At 43.4% G+C, this 18,206-nt stretch overlaps 1 protein-coding gene across 1 annotated transcript in view; it reads left to right on the top strand.

Moving 5' to 3' along the window:
* Nucleotides 1-4,985: 4,985 nt before the first annotated feature.
* The window catches only part of AACS (acetoacetyl-CoA synthetase), a 49,144-nt gene continuing 35,923 nt past the window's right edge, over nt 4,986-18,206 (top strand). The window contains exons 1-4 of the mRNA XM_068910827.1: nt 4,986-5,294; nt 8,299-8,402; nt 13,125-13,245; nt 16,306-16,419. Of these exons, the coding sequence (XP_068766928.1) occupies nt 5,177-5,294; nt 8,299-8,402; nt 13,125-13,245; nt 16,306-16,419 (457 nt within the window). The 5' untranslated portion in view covers nt 4,986-5,176. The remainder of the gene's footprint in view (nt 5,295-8,298; nt 8,403-13,124; nt 13,246-16,305; nt 16,420-18,206) is intronic.

Below are 18,206 nucleotides of genomic sequence, written 5' to 3'. Positions count from 1 at the left end.
GGGATTCTGAATGCCTCTTGTGTCCTTTACCCTTGAGAAAATTCGACTTGGATGTATATGCCAAAATTGAGTGCACTTACTGGTGTGACTCCCTCTTCTGACAGATTTTGTACTTATCTTTCTTGAGGAGTCAGATCAACAGAAGACTCGCTGCAAAGTGCAAGTTAGATAATGTTATCAGCTCCTTCTGCACAGTGAAACCCAACCAGGATGTTAGCAGGGGGAAGCAAGTAAGTATCCCAGAAGTTAGAAAAGTATTTGATTGCCTCCATGTCACACCTTCACCTTAATTCACCATTAATTTGCTTATGTTTGGTAATTTGCCTGAGTTAAGACAAGATAGGAATACGGCCATGGTGATATGAAAAAGTAGATTCATAGATTGTAAGGTAGATTCTGCAGCAAGTGATGATGTGAGCTGGGGCAGAAAAAGTTTGCTAAATCACCTAACAGCATGTTCAAGGCACGGGACATCCTGATTTTGCACCCTGTGTCCTTGATGCTTTAACCTCATAGCTGGTCCTGAGTCTGGCTGCTAAGTAGTCGAGCAGACATGTACAATATAGACCTCTTGGTTATTGTCTTATCCTCCAGTTTTAGTCTGGCCAAAATGCTTCTAGTCACATTTAGCAGACCGGCCTAGACCTTTCAGCACATCTATGCTTGGCCCCACAAGAGTTGGGCCCTGATCCAGGAAAGTACTTAGGCTCCTCTTTTATTTCAGTGGCATATTGAGGCTTGGTGTCTTTATAAATCTCGCCCTGGGTGCTTTCTTTCTCTTACATGATGGCCTTGAAATTGCTGATGTGTCAACACTTGCGTATCTTCTGAAATCTATTTCATATTCTTACAAAACAATTTTCGTAACTGATGATAGGTATTTTAGAGAGTCTTATGAGATTTCCAGTTGTCTAATCTCAGTATTATGTTTAGACTCCCAGCCCCCCCCGGTCCATTGCTGGGGCATTTTGTGCATGTAAAGAACCTTGCAGTTAGTGTAATTCACAGCGGCATGAGTGTTGCTCCCTGCACCAGGTATAGTCTTTCGATTGACTTCAGTTGGCATGGCCTTCTCTGGATCCTCTTGTGCTGGTTCTGAGCCAGTGGGCATCGTTTCTGGGAATTTTGGAAAGTTCTTACTTCTGCATCCATGCAAATCTCTGTAGTGGGCTCCTCCTCATAATCACTTCTGCAAAGAGTTTGTTGTTTCTTTCTATATATTCTTTACAAAGGCTTGGAGGCCTGCTTTAGTGGCTGCCTTTGGAAGTTTGTGCTCATGGTTGTCCTTCATATGAGGTCAGGATAATTTGGGAGTCTTCCTTGGTATTTAATTGATTTCCTGACATGTCTCATGAGCCTATTTCAGGTAAATTAATCTCTCCATATCCACAGCTCTTATGATGTTATGCAGGGTTTCACCTTTCTCTTGTTTACATAAATTAAATCACGTCTGCTCAAAGAATACGTTGCATCGTGGCATGAAATATTGATCTAATATGTATTTAACCGCATTGAACTGTCTAATTAGGACAACTGTGTTGCTAATTATCTAATCTAATGCTAATCTTCTCCTGCTAACTGAGGAGAAAGATCCTCAGTTGAGGGTCCTATTGGAGGAGCACTACTGTACTTCTACGTTTTCTGATCTAAACTAGAAACCAAATGTCTTATTCAGATGTGGATATGTAATAACAATTTGAGTAATATTTGAAATGAAATGGGTTCTTCCAGGCATCAAAAGACAGTTTTATCAGAGCATAGAGTCCTCTCTTTTTTGATTACTTTATGTTCCAAAAAAAATGGCATAGCCTTTAAGAAAGCCAGCTGGTGTTATTGGTCCACAATAAGCCTTAACCCTACTGTCCATTATTTTTTCTGTCTTCACTCCCTATTGCGGCCTCAACTCATCACACCTGATTTCTTTATGACCGCTTGTCTTTTCAGGCCTTTTCTCTGCATGTTTTGCTGCTAACTCTATTAGGCTTTTCGTGCCCTGTGTCACTGATTCTTTTATTTTTTTCTTCTTCCCTTTCTGCAAATGCATTTGATTTTACATGCTTCTGATGACTTGTATTCCTAGTACCAGTTAGAAGTTGCAGAGATCCAGCATGTCAAATGAGCCAAAAGTTTCTTATTCTTATACAGGCTTTTTAACCAGCTTGTGGCTACTGTGAACTTTCCTAAATCTTTAGATTTGATCAGTGGATCATGGTCACCTCTCAGAATATAGCACAGACTGCCATTAGGTATTGTCACAAAACTTTCGACTCACAGGTCCATGCGTGTTATCGTTTGTTTTGACTACAGATTAATTACCTCTTAGACCACAAATGAGGTGGTGCTATCATCATTGTTATTATTGTTAATCGCTTCTGAAGCATCCTTTGAAAGGCCCTTAATCTAGTCTAGAAAAGAAAGCCGTGGTTTTTATTTGTAACCTGTTATTACAGTTATTAGGTACAAAATGAGGATTTAAAGGATCTGAAAATGGTGAATTCCAGTTAATTGTGTTCAGGCTGTTTCTCCCTAGTTATTCTAATCTACTTTCCAAACCATATTTAGTTGTTGCTGCAGTCCTTTCAGCGCCCACTCTTCTAAGAGGCTTATTTCATTTCCTTGAAAAAAACAAACACGAAACAAATTCCAAAGCCAATTTTGAAGGAAGAAAGTTTTGGATAGGGAAAAAGTGGAATCAGGTGACAAACATGGAGGAAGAAAAGATTATAAATAAGGATTTAATGGTAAAACTGCTGCTAGTAGATTAGAAGCTTGCTGTCAAGCTTTCCTAAAAGCACAACCTGTACCATCAAATTCCCAGTGTGTCTTTTACTCCTTCAACATTAAGTGGGTCAGGTCAGTAACTGCAGCTCAGTGAGGTGAATATTTGGGTCCCTTCTCAGGTGAATTGTCTGTGCCTTTTTTTTTTTAATGTAAGAGTTGCTTTGGGGTGTAGGAAGGCTGCTGGTCTGAAACGAATCTTAAAACGGGTAACATCGGTAACTGGCGTCACGGAGGTGCCACGACCCCCTCGGGACACCACCCCTCAGCCCTGCGGTGAAAGCCCAGAGTGCCCCCCCCCCCCAACGAGCACCATGAGATCTGCCCTCCGATTGGGCGCACCTCCTCCTGAGGCGGCCGCTCATTGACCGACAGAGAAGAGTGGTTCGAAACCTCTCCGGCGATTGGCTCCCGCCTGCGTCAGCTCTTGCGCGGTCAGCCTAGCCCTGAGGAGAGCGGACTCTGGGCTGATGTGGAGCCAGGGGGGCCGCAGCCAATGGGGCGGCGCGGGCGCGGACGCGGCCGCCGTGCGCCGCGCGGATCCGTCCGCAGCGGCGGCCGGGCGCTGCCCGCCTTCCGGCCGGCGACGTCAAGGGGGGACGGGGACCGCCCCGCGGCGAGGCGGCAGCGGGGGGCTGGCTGCTGGGCTCGTTGCGCTCGGGCGGGAGCGTGTCTCCGTCAGCCCTGATATAACCCGCCAGGTGGTTTGATTCTTGCAGGAGCGTGGAAAACCTGACTAAAACTTCACCTCTGTGCCCCAGAGCCGGACGGACTGTAGATGTCGCAGGGGATGAGTGACTGCGGAGGGCTCGGGGCGCCGAGGTGGGAACGCGCCTGCAGGCCCCGAGCGCTCGGCGGAGGGTTGGGGCGCCGACGGCCTGGTAACAGCCTGCCCCGAGGAGCTGGGCGCAGCGTGCAGCCTCCCGAGCCGGTGTAGGCAGCCGCACCGACTAACGCTCTGCTGCGGTGTTAAACGTCTTCACGACTGGGAGAGCAAAAAAGAGAGGCTGGATTGTCTTTCCTGTGGGAGTGACTGCAGAGGGAGCTTAAGTAGCTTGTTTTCTACGCTGCCAGCTCTGGATCACGAATCTAGGAGAGCTGGCAAAACACCTGGGGGTCAGTCCACCGAAGCGCGGGTCCTGCCTTCCTCGATTATGCCCGGGTTTTGGCGGTCCGCCAGTGCGACTGGATTTATACGTGCAGTGACCTGTCTGAGTATCGCTGCCAGGGGAAGGGAGGTCCATTAGAGTCAATAGAGTGACCTGATTCCACCTTCAGCTTCTCCGTGTCCCCTAGGCTCTGGAGAGATTTATTTTAAAATGTCATATATGAAGGGTATTTCTTGGGGAAAATGAAAAATTGGAAGATTGTCCAAGTTACGTTCCTATGACCTTCAAATTTAATGAAGTAGTTGTATTCCAGTAGCATAAAAAAACCTGTATGAAATGTAGATTCACTATACTATCGTCTCCTCCGTACATTTTAAATTCATATTTATACTATATGCTTGTACAATTGGCCATCAAATTCATATTATTTTTCAAGGCTTCTGGGATATTATTCAGTACTTCTTGGCTAAAATTGGCTATTGCATTATACTGATTGTCGATAACAAGAAAGGTCTAACATTTTGAAAGCAGAAAAGCGAGCAGTTTTAATCCAAGAAGGCACAGGTGTAGGCAGAGAGCATTGCAAAAGTCTAACTGGGATAATGGGAAACCGAGGATATGAAGTAATATGGGTCAAAGAGATTCGTCAGCAGGGATTTCTTCAAATCTCTGGAAACAAAAAATCAAGCTGTTGGGAATTTTGCAGCAATCTCTTGGAGAACTGTGAAGCACAGGTCCGTGCCCTCTGTGGACACAGCGCTCGATGACCTTTAGGAGCGGCAGATGCCTGGGCGGCGGGTCTCAGGTGTCCGCGTGCTCGCCGCGTGCACCGGTGGCGGGTGACCGCCGGACCGGGCAGCGGCCTTCGCCGGCGGGAAGCCACCTCGACACCCACGAACGCCGGCCGTTTTCACGACAAAACGGGAGGATCCGTCAAATCCCCTTGGCCTCCCACTGCGTTGTGCAAGGGGACGTGTCAGGCCTCCTGACGGGACCTGCTGTTCCGTCGCTGCTCTGCCCCGACGGTTAAATTAATGAAGCGCCCCCGAGGCGCCGGTCAGGGGAGGCGGGGCGGGGGCGGGGCGCAGCGCCCCGCACTCTTTTCTCTGCGGCGGAAGATTACGGCGGGGGGCGGGCTCGGTAGGGCTCGGCGGCCCTTAAAGGGCCGCGCCCGGCTGAGGGGCCCGCAGTGAGGGCTGGGGGGTCGCGGGCGGGACGGTGAGGTGCTGCCTCCGCTGGTGGCAGGGGGCGGCGGCTGTCCGCGTTGCTCGCTCGCTGCCGCCGCCGCCATGTCCCGGGAGCCCGAGATCATGGAGTCGCAGGTGATGTGGGAGCCCGACACGAAGCGCAACACCCTCATGGACCGGTTCCGCGCCGCCGTGGCCAGCAGCTACGGGCGCCGCCTGGGTGAGCGCCGTGGGCGGGCGCTGCCGGGCCGCGCTGAGGCGAGGCGGGCCCCGTGCCAGGCGGGGTGGGGCTGGGCTGCTCCGCGGGGCCCCGCTGCCGGTCGCCCGTCTCCCCCCTGCCCCGCAGGGCCCGGGCGCCGAGCGGTCCCGGCCGCAGCGTGATGCCGTGGCCTCCGGCGCCGCATCCTGCCGAGCGCGGGGCGGGGAGGCCGCGGACAGGGGCAGGCGAAGGCGAGCGGCCCCGCCCGGTGCCGGGGCTTCCCGGCAGCGGCACGGAGGTGGTGGTGGTAGTGCGACCGGGAGGGGTGGCCTGACCTTCCCTTCCCCACGCTGGAGCGGGGGAGAGGCTTGAGCTGAGGCCCTGCTTGCGATGTCACCCCCGTGTTTTGGGAATGATGACTTGATTTAATTCTGACTCTGTGCTGGGAAGTGAAAGGTGAGGTGTCAGTTGGTTTAGTGATGGGAACTGAGGGTTTTTTTTTTTGCTATGAATCTCCTCAAGCCCTGACACTTAAAGCTTTGTTTTGTGTTCATTCAGAAATATATATCTGGCAGTGCACAGGTATGTAGTCATCTGGGTTAGCTTAACAATCCCTTGTCTTCCAACCCAAATTAGTCAGGCTCCAATGACTGCTAACTGTAAGCAGTATATCTAGGGAATCTGGAATCAGTTATTTTGGCTGTGTGGCCTCTTCTACTCCATGAACCAGGTGGGTTTGGGAAAGCATATGGATATCTAACTCCCTGGTTTTGACTAGCTTGCTTTATGCTGTCTGTGCTAAGTATTTGTGTCCAAAGTAGCTTGTGTCGCTTTCCTGTCTTCCTAATCCATCTGCCTTAGGATAGGTGATGGAGGGAGTAGCTTGTAAGTGGCCTGGCAGGCTTGTCAGTCAATAAATAATGCATCTGTGGTGTCAGACAAGGCACTCTGGAGTGTTATGTGAGATCTCTAGCAATTCATGCCTGAGAAACAAGTTTTCACCTTGATCAGAACTTGAGGTAGGTAAGCTAGGTCATTGGTTTGACTGGGAGTTTCCCATTTGAACACTCAAATATGTAGTGTCCAAGAGCTCTGCTACATAAGAAGTGAGTTACTGCATGATCTCAGACTTTCAAATACATCAAAACTTTCAAATGCATCACTTACGTGATGAAGATTGAATGCTGTTGCAGATGGGTTGCCATGTTTGCAGCTGAAACAATTAGAACTGTTTCTTCACCCCGTTGGGTTGTGGCTGTGTTGGTTCCTGAGCGCATTCCAGTGCGTATATAGGAACCTTTGTCCACTCCCACTAGCTTCAAACTCATGATCACTGATCTGTGTGCTATTTAGGAAGAATGGATGGATTCTTTATATGATATAAAGATATGGACCTACTGAGACGATCTAATGGTAATACAGACCTCTTGCCGGCATGGCTGTGCCCAATGAGATGTAATATTTCCTTGCTAAATAAGAGGTCTGTGCCCTAAAGGACTTGCATGCTAAAGCTTATTTGGGGACAAACTGTATAAACAAGACAGAACAAGCTATTTTTGAGATTGTCACAAACCAAACTAGTGGTGGCTGTAGCTTTTAGAAGTTACCAGATGATTGAGAGAATGTGCTGTAATTGGTTTTTGAAGGAGGAGACAAAGCTTTAGGGAGACTTACTACCTGTACACTGCACAAATTTGTACAGGAACAAAAGAACAACTTGGGTGGAGCATCTAAAAATTCTAGAGGCTGAGATTGAGGCAGATGTGTAGGCAAAAATTCAGTTATGGAAAAGTCTGAATTTGATATGATAGAAGTGAAGACAAATTCCTGATGCATGAATATCTGAGTAATCTTGCACTGACTGAAAAGATTGAGTGGAATGAGATGTGAGAGGGACAGACTGGATAGGGAGGCACTTGTAGTGATCAGGTGCATAATAGTGTTAGAGTAGTCTCAAATCTTGTATTCCTTTATTTAAAGCTGGGAGATATCCTACTTGTAGGAGGAAGAAAAAAAGATGCCATCTGAAGCAATCAGTTGGATAACAGGATGACAAACAAGATAACCAGAGGAAATGACTTCAAGTGGCTTATCTAAAAGCATCAAATAAGAAATACAGTTGGCAGAGCAGGGAACTTGCTAGTCTGCCACTGATAGTGGGTGTTCCTATTTAGTGTGGCTATTGGCACAGCTTCAGACAACTTGAATGACTTGGGAATGTCACCTGTTAACTGAAGCATCTCATCAACTTATTAATACTAAAATTGCTTTGACCACTGAATTTCAGTATTATGTTTGAATTTTGTGTGTGCATTCCTCAGGTTACTCCATCTGTTTCATGATCATGTGAAACTTAGATGGCTCATTTCAAGCCACCCCTTGAATGAATATCTAGCTAGTAAACGTCTCTCTTTGTCTCACCCAAGACATTCATACAGCTTTAGCTTGAAAAAGTAAGCCACAATTTCAGACCTTATTTTGCAAAGAATTCGTGCATGCATCGTGGTAGTGCTGTCAATTTTACAGTTGGCTAACAAGTGAAACTATTTTCCATGCTACCATGCCATCAACAGAGGTCTCTGGTCCTAGACTAGAACCAGACAGCAAGTAGTCCCTGTATCAGGGGGACTTGTTCATCTAGTGTGGTGTCAAAGCATCACGTTGATTATTGTGATAGGGAATGGAGGTGTTGTCAACAAGCAAGACTCTGTTCTGCTGTCTGGCCCTGAATTGTAGTGAGGGAAGATAGGTGTTCCACAGACCTATTAGGAAAAGTGCCTTTCTCAGCGTACTGGCTAATGGTTTGTGAAGCAGTCAGATGAAGTGAGACCATCTGTTCAGGTGTTCAAATAGACTGTTTCTGATGCTGTAGTCACTTGGTGTGAACAGTAATGATTTGTACTCATTATGGTTAGTATTCTCCTGCTGGTGGTTTTCAGCTACAATTCTTGAACGGACATCCCTAACTGTAGTTTGTCTGACTACTTGCAATTCTGTGTTATACTAATACTTATCTATCTTCTAGCCAACTACAATGACTTATACCAGTGGTCGGTGGAATCCTTCTCAGACTTCTGGGCAGAATTCTGGAAGTTCAGTGACATTGTGTGCTCTCGCCTATATGATGAGGTAAGTCAGTATTTGTGTTGCATACAACTCTTTAGACAAAGGGCAATAAACCAGTTTTGCAGTTAATCTTTTGACCTGTTCGTGGAACCTACTAAACTGCTGCTGGGCAGGTAATGCAGAACCCTTCCTATGTACAGTACTGAATTTCCTTGTGTAGAGGAGTGTGGTGTTCTGTTGCTGATGTGTTTTTTGTGCAGTGAAATTAAGATCTATGACCTTAGAACAACTCTCATTATTGTAGTGTCCTTATGGTCCTGGACTCTCAAATGTTCTGGCAGTCCTCCTCCTGCCTATGTGAGGACTCCACTGATACTGCTTTCTATAGGATTATGATGGTAGCATATCCTCCTGCTTCTGAAATACTGGCAGGCAGTCAAGTTTATGCTTATGTTTCCTGACCCAGTCTCCCTGATCAGCACACCTGTTCCACCTCAGTTTTCTGGAACTGGTTCTAGAAGTCTTGAGACAGATGGAGACTTGAAATAACTTAGAGAATGGTAGTGGTTGAACACATTAGTAGAATACCAGACCATGCCACAGTGCGCCTTTGAGGTAAAGGTGACTTGGACTTCCAAATGGAGGACAAAGTTGGAACTCGTACACTCCTGGCATGGGATGTCAACATCAACCTGCAGTTTTTCTGTCTGTGGATTGACTAATATCTTCAAAAGCTTGATACAAAGGAACCTTGCTGGGACTTGGTGGAGAAGGCCTCTGAGAATTAAGAACCAAGCTCAGACCTGTCTGTTCTGAGAACGCTTGGACTGCCAGCAATTCTGCAGAGGAAACTGGTAAGACTAATCGCCTTCTGTCTTGTAAACTTGCATTGCATGATCTGATAGATTAGCTATTTCTTCCCTTGTAACTCCTGCCCTGAAACTGCATGCTCAGGTTCTGTCTTAGTCTGATTAAAATCAGCAAGAGTGCAAGAACTGGCCTGCTTCTTGAAGTGTGTAGTCTATCTGTGAATACTTTCCTAGTCCTCTTCATAATTTCTTCTATAAATAGCGGCTCAAAATCTAGCCAGTTCAGATTCAGGATACTTGCCTTGTCATCTTTCTCACCATATTCTGCGGTGTTAGCAAGGCTAGTTTTTTCCTGAATTATTGCACAGTATAGGTTGTCCAGGGCAAACAGTTCAGAGCAACTCTTTTCCACCCCTGTATTTGTACAAAGTGAACTGGACAGTGAGTAATACTATTTGTTCTCTCACCTTACAGGATGGGCATTTCGGGAAGCTTGCCCTTCCAAGCATCACTGCTGGCATATTCAGTGGCTGGACAACTTGAAGGGAGACTGAGCCAGACAATGGTGGCCAAAGAATGAACCTGAGGATGAGAAGCAAGAAGGCAGGGGTGCCTAGGAAGGCTTTAACTAGAGTTGGTGTAGAAGCAGCGTGTGTGGGGAAGGATCTGGAAGCTCACAGAGAAGGACCTTGCAGTGTTTGAGACTGTCAAGCAAGGGGCAGTTGATGAGGCATATTCTTCTGCAGTACTTTGTCCATTATTTATGGAACTTACTGTTAGCCCTATACTGACACTGAAGGGAAGGTAGAGGCTATCAGCTGCCAAGGTTGACTCCAGTTCTGTTGAGCCTAGAAGATGCGATTGATCATGAAAAGCCTTGCCGTTGGTCCATTTTTGGTAGATGTCAGGAGGAAAGGCTGATCACAGTAACTCTTCTGTGACACCTAAGAGCTGAAGAGTTTGAGACTTCCTACAGCTTGATTCCTGCTGTTGTCAGCAAGCATTATGTTTTGAAGAAAAAGCTTTTCATGAACCAGATTTGACTGTCTTGTTCCTAACCAGTGAAACATCTCTACTTTCACAAGTCAGATCCTCAGAATACTGATAACTTTGCATATATGCAATATGGGCCTCTGCATCAGTCTCAGTTTGGAATCAGTGGGAAGATTTTAATTCTCCTTTAGGAGCTCTGTAGGTACATAGCTTGTAAATATGAAGCTTGTAAATATGAAACAACAACTTCCCTGTTCACGGAAAGCTCTTGTGCCGAAATGGATGCTTTCCTCAGTTGAAATAGTAGCCAGCATTTTACTTAAACTTGGTAAAGGTGTTAAGCATGCTCTTAATACATGCTGATGTAGCTTTATAACAATAGATACCTATCTCTTTTCTCAGAAGAGCAAGGGTACAGCATATAAAGCCATCCTGGTATGCCAGTGCTGTCATAATCTGCTATGTCAAGTTATAAGTAGCTGCTGATTGAGAAACACAGCCTCAACCTGTGCTCTACTCCTGAGATGCACCTGACATCTTGTGGGGTGTTGGGGTGGGGGACTGCTTTGAGCATTCTGATAGGATTTGATCTCAGTTCCTCATGAGGTATGCTGTTTTGCACTCCAGCACATACAAAACACTATGTGTACCACCATTTGATGCAGGGCTCGTCTGTCTTTAATGTGATTGGTAAATTCATTTGCAAAGGTATAGCCTGTGCTTAGATAGTGCTTGGTGAGCACAAGCTTTCAGTGGTATGATAATGCATATTAACAGCAGACAGTGCTATTATCTAATAGTAGTTATGTAGTAAACTGCTTATAAAACATGCAGTGGAGATGTGCTAGAGGGTACTGTTGATAAACATGAGTGGCTTATTGTTAGCTAGTGAGGCTAGGGAAGTGGTCACTGTCTGGTCAGCTGCTGTGAAGAACAGTTGTAGAACAGCAGCTGGTAGCATAGGGGTGCAGCTGATAACTGGCATGTTCTTGTAACCACACAAACTGGCCTTGTATGGCTCAGTGCTGTTGTGAGTAGGAGTAAATCCCTACTTGTTTAATGAGGGCTTGTGTTGTCAGCAATGCTACTGTAGCTAGCAGTTCCTTCTGTTTTTTCACAGACCTGCTAAGCGCTTATGTTGGGCTCTGAAGTCTGAGTGGAAGGCTTGTGGGTTTCCTAGAACTTGTTAGAACTAGGAATGGTCTACTAAACCACTAGCAGACCTTGAGTTTCTGTTGCTTGCCAAGAACTTACTTTTAAGGGGGAGACCAGTTTGTTCATATGATGAAGTAGGCCCAATAACTTCTTGATAGTGCTGACTAGGATTCCTAGGCATTATGCTAATAGAAAAAAATAGAGCATTAAGAAGATGGATCTTGCACCATATGTTGGTGGAGCTCTTGGAAGAGGCGTTCACTTCAGGAAAAATTGGAGCTATAGTGGACCTTGCTCTGGAAAAGCTTAAACTTCTTGTTTGCTTTTGTTAGAGCTGAGGAAGTCAGTAATGGAAATCTGTTTTAAAGAGTAGCTTCTAATTACTGCAGTAGTATGTTGCTATATTTCTGAAACCTGAGTTGGAGTTGTGTAAGCATTAGGATAATTCAATTCTAGGGAATTGTAATGAGCACAAATCTACTTGGCATTTTTGTTTTAGGAAATTCACTTGAAATAAAGTAATACAGTAGCTTTCACATAAGCTTTAGCTTTGTCTAAAAACATCAGTTTTGGAAGTGCCTCTGGTAATACTGTACAAAAACATTGTTTTCTGTTTTGAATGAGGTACTGAGTTTTATCTAGCTTTCAGAAGAGAGCCTTATATGTGGTCCCAAAAGAGCTCCATTTCCGGTTATGTCCATGCAGTTCATGTGCTAGAACCTGAGGGCATAAACTGAGGCTTTCAGTAACATGGCTATACAATAAAGTTTCCCTTTAAAGATTACAGAATACATGTGCTGCTGGGTAACTGAGTCTAAACACTGGGGCGTTTAGGATGGAGGATACAAACCTTTGAATTACATTAAGGGGGTCTTTTTCTATTGTTATTAAAGGTATATTCTTAAATGTGACTTATTGGGATAATTTAATTCTCATTGAGAGTGTTAATTAGTTTATGATGGTGGGAAAAGTTGTTTCAGTTGAATTTTTTTGTAACTTTTTTGTTGTTCTTTTCAATTCTTATCAAGTCTTTGAGTCCTAAATGGTAAATTATTTAATATGCGTTTATCAAGCTGTTGAACCTTCTTTTTAGAAAAGAATAAATCAACAATGGTAAAAACATGCACTCTGGTATTTTACAATACAGCACTTGTTAGTTGTAGAGGCTAGCAGTGCTTTTGCAGTTTGAATGAGGTTGTGATGTCTTCAAATATGTTTATTGCAACTTAATCTTAGAAAATGGAGAATTAGAATAAAAACAAGATCAAACTTTTTAGCCATGTGTGATTGTACAGGTCACTAATTCAGCCTGTGACTTGTTTGAGTTACCATTGCTGATGTTGGTTTCTGCACTTTGACTCGGGCAAAACTGGATGCTCTCACCTCTTATGCTTTGGCTTTTGAGGGGAAAGCTGGCCTGTATGGCCTAGTAGAGAGCTGCAGCATGCTGTATCTAAGTCCCTGCTCTGGGTGATCCCAGAACCAAAAGCCTGACATGTACTGTGGTTTGTCTGTGTTTTTGCAGCCTGCATATAGCCGTACTGATTTGGTTCACTTGCATATTTGAGGGTGGTCTGAAAGTAGAAAGTAGGAACTTTCTCAGTCTGGTTCTAATTATGACTTTGCTTGTGACAGTTGACAGATAGTTAATCTTCCCGGGCTTGTAATGGCAGGATCTATTGTCTGTTTGCCACCTGCAAACTCCATCTTGCCTAATGGAGTGTATGGAGAGCATGGAATTAAGTAGCTAATATCTATATCATGCTCTGGAAAAGGAAATGATGTTGCAGTTTTCCAGAAACGTATCTCTCTTTCTTTTATTCTTCAGGTGGTTGATACATCTAAAAGTATTGCAGATGTCCCAGAATGGTTTAAAGGTAGTCGTCTAAACTATGCAGAAAATCTCCTAAAGCACAAGGAGAATGACAAGATTGCACTTTATGCAGCGAGTAAGTATTAATCAGTAGCTTTATTGTATTTATTTCTAAGGCTAAGTCCTGTGAGCTTTAGAACAGCTCTGCCTTTTCTGAAACTTTGAAATAAATAAACTGGCTTTGGATGAAGAGAGAAGAGGAGAGTAAGTCTGACAGCTCCATAGAATCTCTGATCCAGGTCCTCAAAATAAGGCATAATATGCTCTGGGAATATAGCTAGCTTGTTCTGAAAAGTTCTTGGCAATGTAAATCAGATTTTCTTCTACTAAAACAAGCCTAACAGCACCAAGGTAGTGGGAATCATGCTATGTTTAGTATCGATTGGTATTTGAGCCGCTAGTTCACGTTTTTCATACGCTTGCCTAATGCTTGCCTTCAGGAAGCTTTTTTGGCACTGTCCTTCCCATCCACCTTCTTCCCATGCCTTTGCTCTTAGGATAATGAAAGGAATACATAAGGAATACTAAGGAATACATAATGGCATGGGTAGGAATTAACTTTCTTTTTTTAACCAGTACTGAAAGGAAGGAGAGTTACATGCATGGGAGAGTCAGAATTTTGCTTTTCTGAAACAATAAACTTCAGCCTTAATTTTTGGTTGAATGGAGGAAGATTTAAATCCAGGAAAATCAAGGTTTCGGCATAGTATGAGGATGGTGAAGTTAAGATAATGAAGACCCTTCTATATACTTGCTAACACTTAACTTCTTAAAATGATTCTTTTTTCTGTTAGATGGGTTTAGCTTCTGTGCGGGTGTGTCTGATTGCCTCCTTACTGAATTGTATTTGGAGCTTTTCTTTAGCTGGACTTAATCTCTCATTAGACTGACCAAAAGACAATGCTGCTTAATAGCTTAACAATAAACAAAGCAGCCTTAAAGCTCTTTAGCAGAGGAAATTATACAAAATTGTGGACTAATTGCATGAGTGTTAAGTCTTGTTTTCTGACTTATTGGGTATGGACAACAGTTTTGATTGCTTTGTTTTTCTCAGCTGTGTGAGACAGTAGATTCCTCTTGTGAGTTTAGTCCTGAAAAAAGGAAACTATCAGTTGCATTTTACTGCTCAGAGGTGTTGAAACAAAAGCTCTCTGATCATAGGCATAAAAAATCAACTCCCGGTTCAGAGAGGACGGGAAAGTCTGTGACCCGGTTTTGGTATAGTACGAATTCATCTGATAAAGTCTGATAGAAGTGAGGATTGTAGTAGAAAGCTGGTTTCAAAGCGATGAGCTTCAACTCATCGCTTTCAAATTCTAAGACCTTTAGAAAAGCTTCTTATGTATTAACTAATGGGAAAATCAATATAGTTGTTGTTTAAACAAGTCCTTTGCAATAGCTGAAAGCCAAACACCAATCAGTAAGTTGACTCTAAACTTATGTAGAATTGACATGATTGATTTGTTATCTCCAGATAAATGTTAAAAGTTAAACATGTAACTTGAGAAACACAGAGTTTCTCAAATATTTCTCCAAATCATTGAAGGAATAGTTTTCAGCTTAGTGAATTAGCTGGTTTGATATGATTACGTTGTCCCTTTAGATGTTGTTTCTTGTTAGGACGTCATTGGGTATGCTGGAGACTCACCGCTTTGTGTAGCGTAATCACGGGGGACAATATCAACAGGAACAAAATTATTTCCCAGTTGAATCAATGCCTGAGTAGAATGAATGAATACATTTACTCTTCTGCAGTGAATAGAGGTCCACCTGCATTTTTTTTCCTGACCTTCTGTTTTGTTTAATCTTCTTAAGTTCTCTTAAGTCAGTGTGGTGGTTGTTGTTGGTTGTTTTTTTTTTTTAAAAGTCCTCACGGCTATGTCAGAGTAGTCCTTGTGGAACCTGTGTCAGGTTCCTGACATTACTCGAGATGATTCTGTGGGAGCTCTGTGGAGGTAAAAGAGCACAGGAATGTATATATAACTTTCCTAAACTATTTTCCTAGTTACTGGCTCCCACTGTGAACCTTTCCTTTGTAATTCAATAAGGCCCCTTTCCCCTTGGGGGTGGGGGGTGGGCTTAACCATGGCGCAGCATCCTACAGTCCTGTTTCCTGCTGTTCCACACAATCTGTAGATAGGCCCAGCTCAGGGAACTACACGTTACACTGCTTCACATCACCACCTGCTCTTTTGCTCTGTGTTGGTCTAAATTTACCTGGGCGCGTGTCTAAGAAGGCAAAAGAGGAAAAAATACTGTTTCCTGCTTTAAAAAAATCCGAGTGAAGCTGATCTGGAAGGACAAATGCAGTGCTTTTTTGTTGTTGCATCCTTGGCATATGTGTTTTTATGAGAAATCCTAGATACTGGAAATAGGATGGGCCAAGTGGCTTGTGGGAGTCAAATTGAGGAAGTACAGGAATGGACCTTTAAGATGACAAACTTTGCATTTCATAACATCTAGGTTTATTTTCTTTTGCCAGTGATTTATTAAGAGCTTATGTAACATCTGACATTCAGTACAAAAATGAAAATTCCCTGCAGATCTTTTCAGAGATGAACGTAGTCCAGCATGGTGTATTTGCTTTTTGATATCTTGGCAAACACAGATGTTTAAAAAGCATACTGAAACTGAGACCTTGACTGAGTGTGATTTTTCTACTCAACAGTGACTTGCCTTAATAAAATCTTGACATAAAAATAAAATAAACTTGACACCTTACTGCTTCTTCCTGAGACTGAGAAAACTGAGCAACAAAGGAAAATGAGGTTGTTCTTTCCATGTTAGAAAGCAGCCTCAGTGGGTGCAATCAATCTATCGTGAATGCTCTTTGAGAACACACCTTTCTCCAATCAGCTTGCATTTTCAGGGGTGTATGTTCCTGTTTTTAAAAAAAAAAGTCCTCATGCCTGCTGGGTGAACACTACCGATTAATTAACACTGGATTCCCATTACAAAGAAAAGCTTGGTACAGCCTAAGAGGAACTTGAAAAGCCGAAAGTGTAATTGAGGGAACTTTTTCCCTAGAATTGCTACATGTTCTCTTCCTTCCAGAATTATTTCTTTGTACTAGACTCTGCTGCTTAGGTTGCAATGTATAATTTCTGATTGGTGGTTATAAATCTTGTTTCCTCAGAGGAAGGCAAAGAAGAAATTTTGAAAGTTACTTTTGAAGAACTGAGACAAGCTGTAGCTCTGTATGCTGCAGCCATGAGGAAGATGGGAGTTAAAGTAGGAGACAGAGTTGTAGGTGAGTAACTTTATTTTTTGAAGGATCACAGGTGAAATTTCCTTGCAATATGCAAATGAGTAGTCAGGGTTATAGAGACATGAATATTAAATACTCTTTCACTGAAATATTCTAAAGAAAAGGCTCTTGTGCTGCCACATTTACATTTGTGTGAAATAGATTCTTGAGAGGGAAAGAAGCTGGATTAGCCTGCAAGTTCTCAAGCGCTGGAAGGGGAAGGAAAACGTTTCATCCATGGCTTCACTGAAGTCTTTCTTATAAGCACCCTGTGGAAGTAGGAATGATGGAGATTTTGCATCTAGTTAAGCTTTGACTCATTATGTCTGGCAGATTCAAACTGGGAACCATAATTTCCAGCACAGTCCCAGTTCTGTTCTGTCTGCCAGCTGGAGTCCCTGCAGTCCCAAGTAATATGCCACATTGTGAACTGCGCTTCTTGAGGACTGAACATGTAGTCCTTTCTGGCACCAGCGCTTTTGGGAGCGGTGGCTTCCAGCAGAGCAGTAGTAGTGAACAGCTGATGAACAGTAACTTTGCAAATCATCCTAGAACAGAGCTTAGTTAGAACGCTACGATCCTTTCAGTAACTTGCAATATTTTCTGGAGAAATTTAAGGGCCTTAGTCCTGTCGCAAAACTGTCATGCAGATTTTTCTGTATACAGTCTTTGTCTTGTGAACAGATTGTAGGGTATACGGTCAAGGCATGGAGTGGAGTTACTCAAAGTGACCTCAGCTTTGTCAGTACACTTTGGTTTTGAATTTCCATTTCTGAGCTTCTCGTTAAGCCACTCCATGTTTGCATTTCACATGCTCTATAAAAAACACTTTAGTTTGTCAGTGTGGTGCAAGTCAAAACTAATCTTATAGCAGCTCCTCGACTCCTACCTAGTTCTACTGATTTGTGTATCCATTGGAATCATGTTCTTTGAGCAATACTTGGCAACTATCTTAAGTATGTGTAAATTCTGATGTGGTGAAAATGCAAAGTGAGGAAACTACTCAGTACTCGGTTTATCTTCTGCATGTTACAAACCAGAACTTGAACCCATATCTTCAAAAAAACAGAAGGCTGTGCGTTGTTATTTTTACTAAAACCACTGTAACGACCTGCAAATGAAGATAGAAAATATACTCAAGAGATCTCATGCTTTGTACGTGTGGTATGACTATTCTGCGGAACTGGTAACTGGACACTTGATTATCACAGCTGTTAGCTTGGTGTTTTACATCGAATTACAGAACCAAATCCTTAATCAGGTATGAGCCATCCATCAGAGAGAGGTTTACCTGAATGAGGACTAAGCTAAGATGCTTTAATTTTGTCTCCGGTTTCCATCCTGACCCTGGCAGATTCGTATCTGACCAGCTGGCTGTGGAGCAGCAGCCTCTGTCTGAAATGAAACTAATGAATAGGAAAGTTTATACTCTACAAAGATTGCGTATTTAGAACTTGCAAGTGTAGTGTTCTTTACTACCTGTGCTCTGATCAAATGATTAATGTGGGCTGTATATATCATAAACAGTTACCGCGACTACATTGCTAAACTATATCCAGTTGTTTCTTATTTTTTCAAACAGGAGATCATGAAACCGGTCCAAGTTGTAGTCAGATTTTTGTAGACCCCTTTTTAATACTTTCTGTGAAAGTTACTTGTCATGAAGTACACTGATTCCACTCTGTCTTTTGTAGTGAAATTTCTCCTGGTAAATTCAAAACAAATTGAGTTCTGTTTTGTATACTGATGCTTGTAGAAATTTAATACACAAAATGGTATTCTTATGTAAA

This window comes from Struthio camelus, chromosome 17 (genome assembly GCF_040807025.1).
Source record: "Struthio camelus isolate bStrCam1 chromosome 17, bStrCam1.hap1, whole genome shotgun sequence".
Lineage (NCBI taxonomy): Eukaryota > Metazoa > Chordata > Aves > Struthioniformes > Struthionidae > Struthio > Struthio camelus.
The sequence above is the reverse complement of the archived record's forward strand: the minus strand, read 5'-3'. Positions and strand labels throughout refer to the sequence as shown.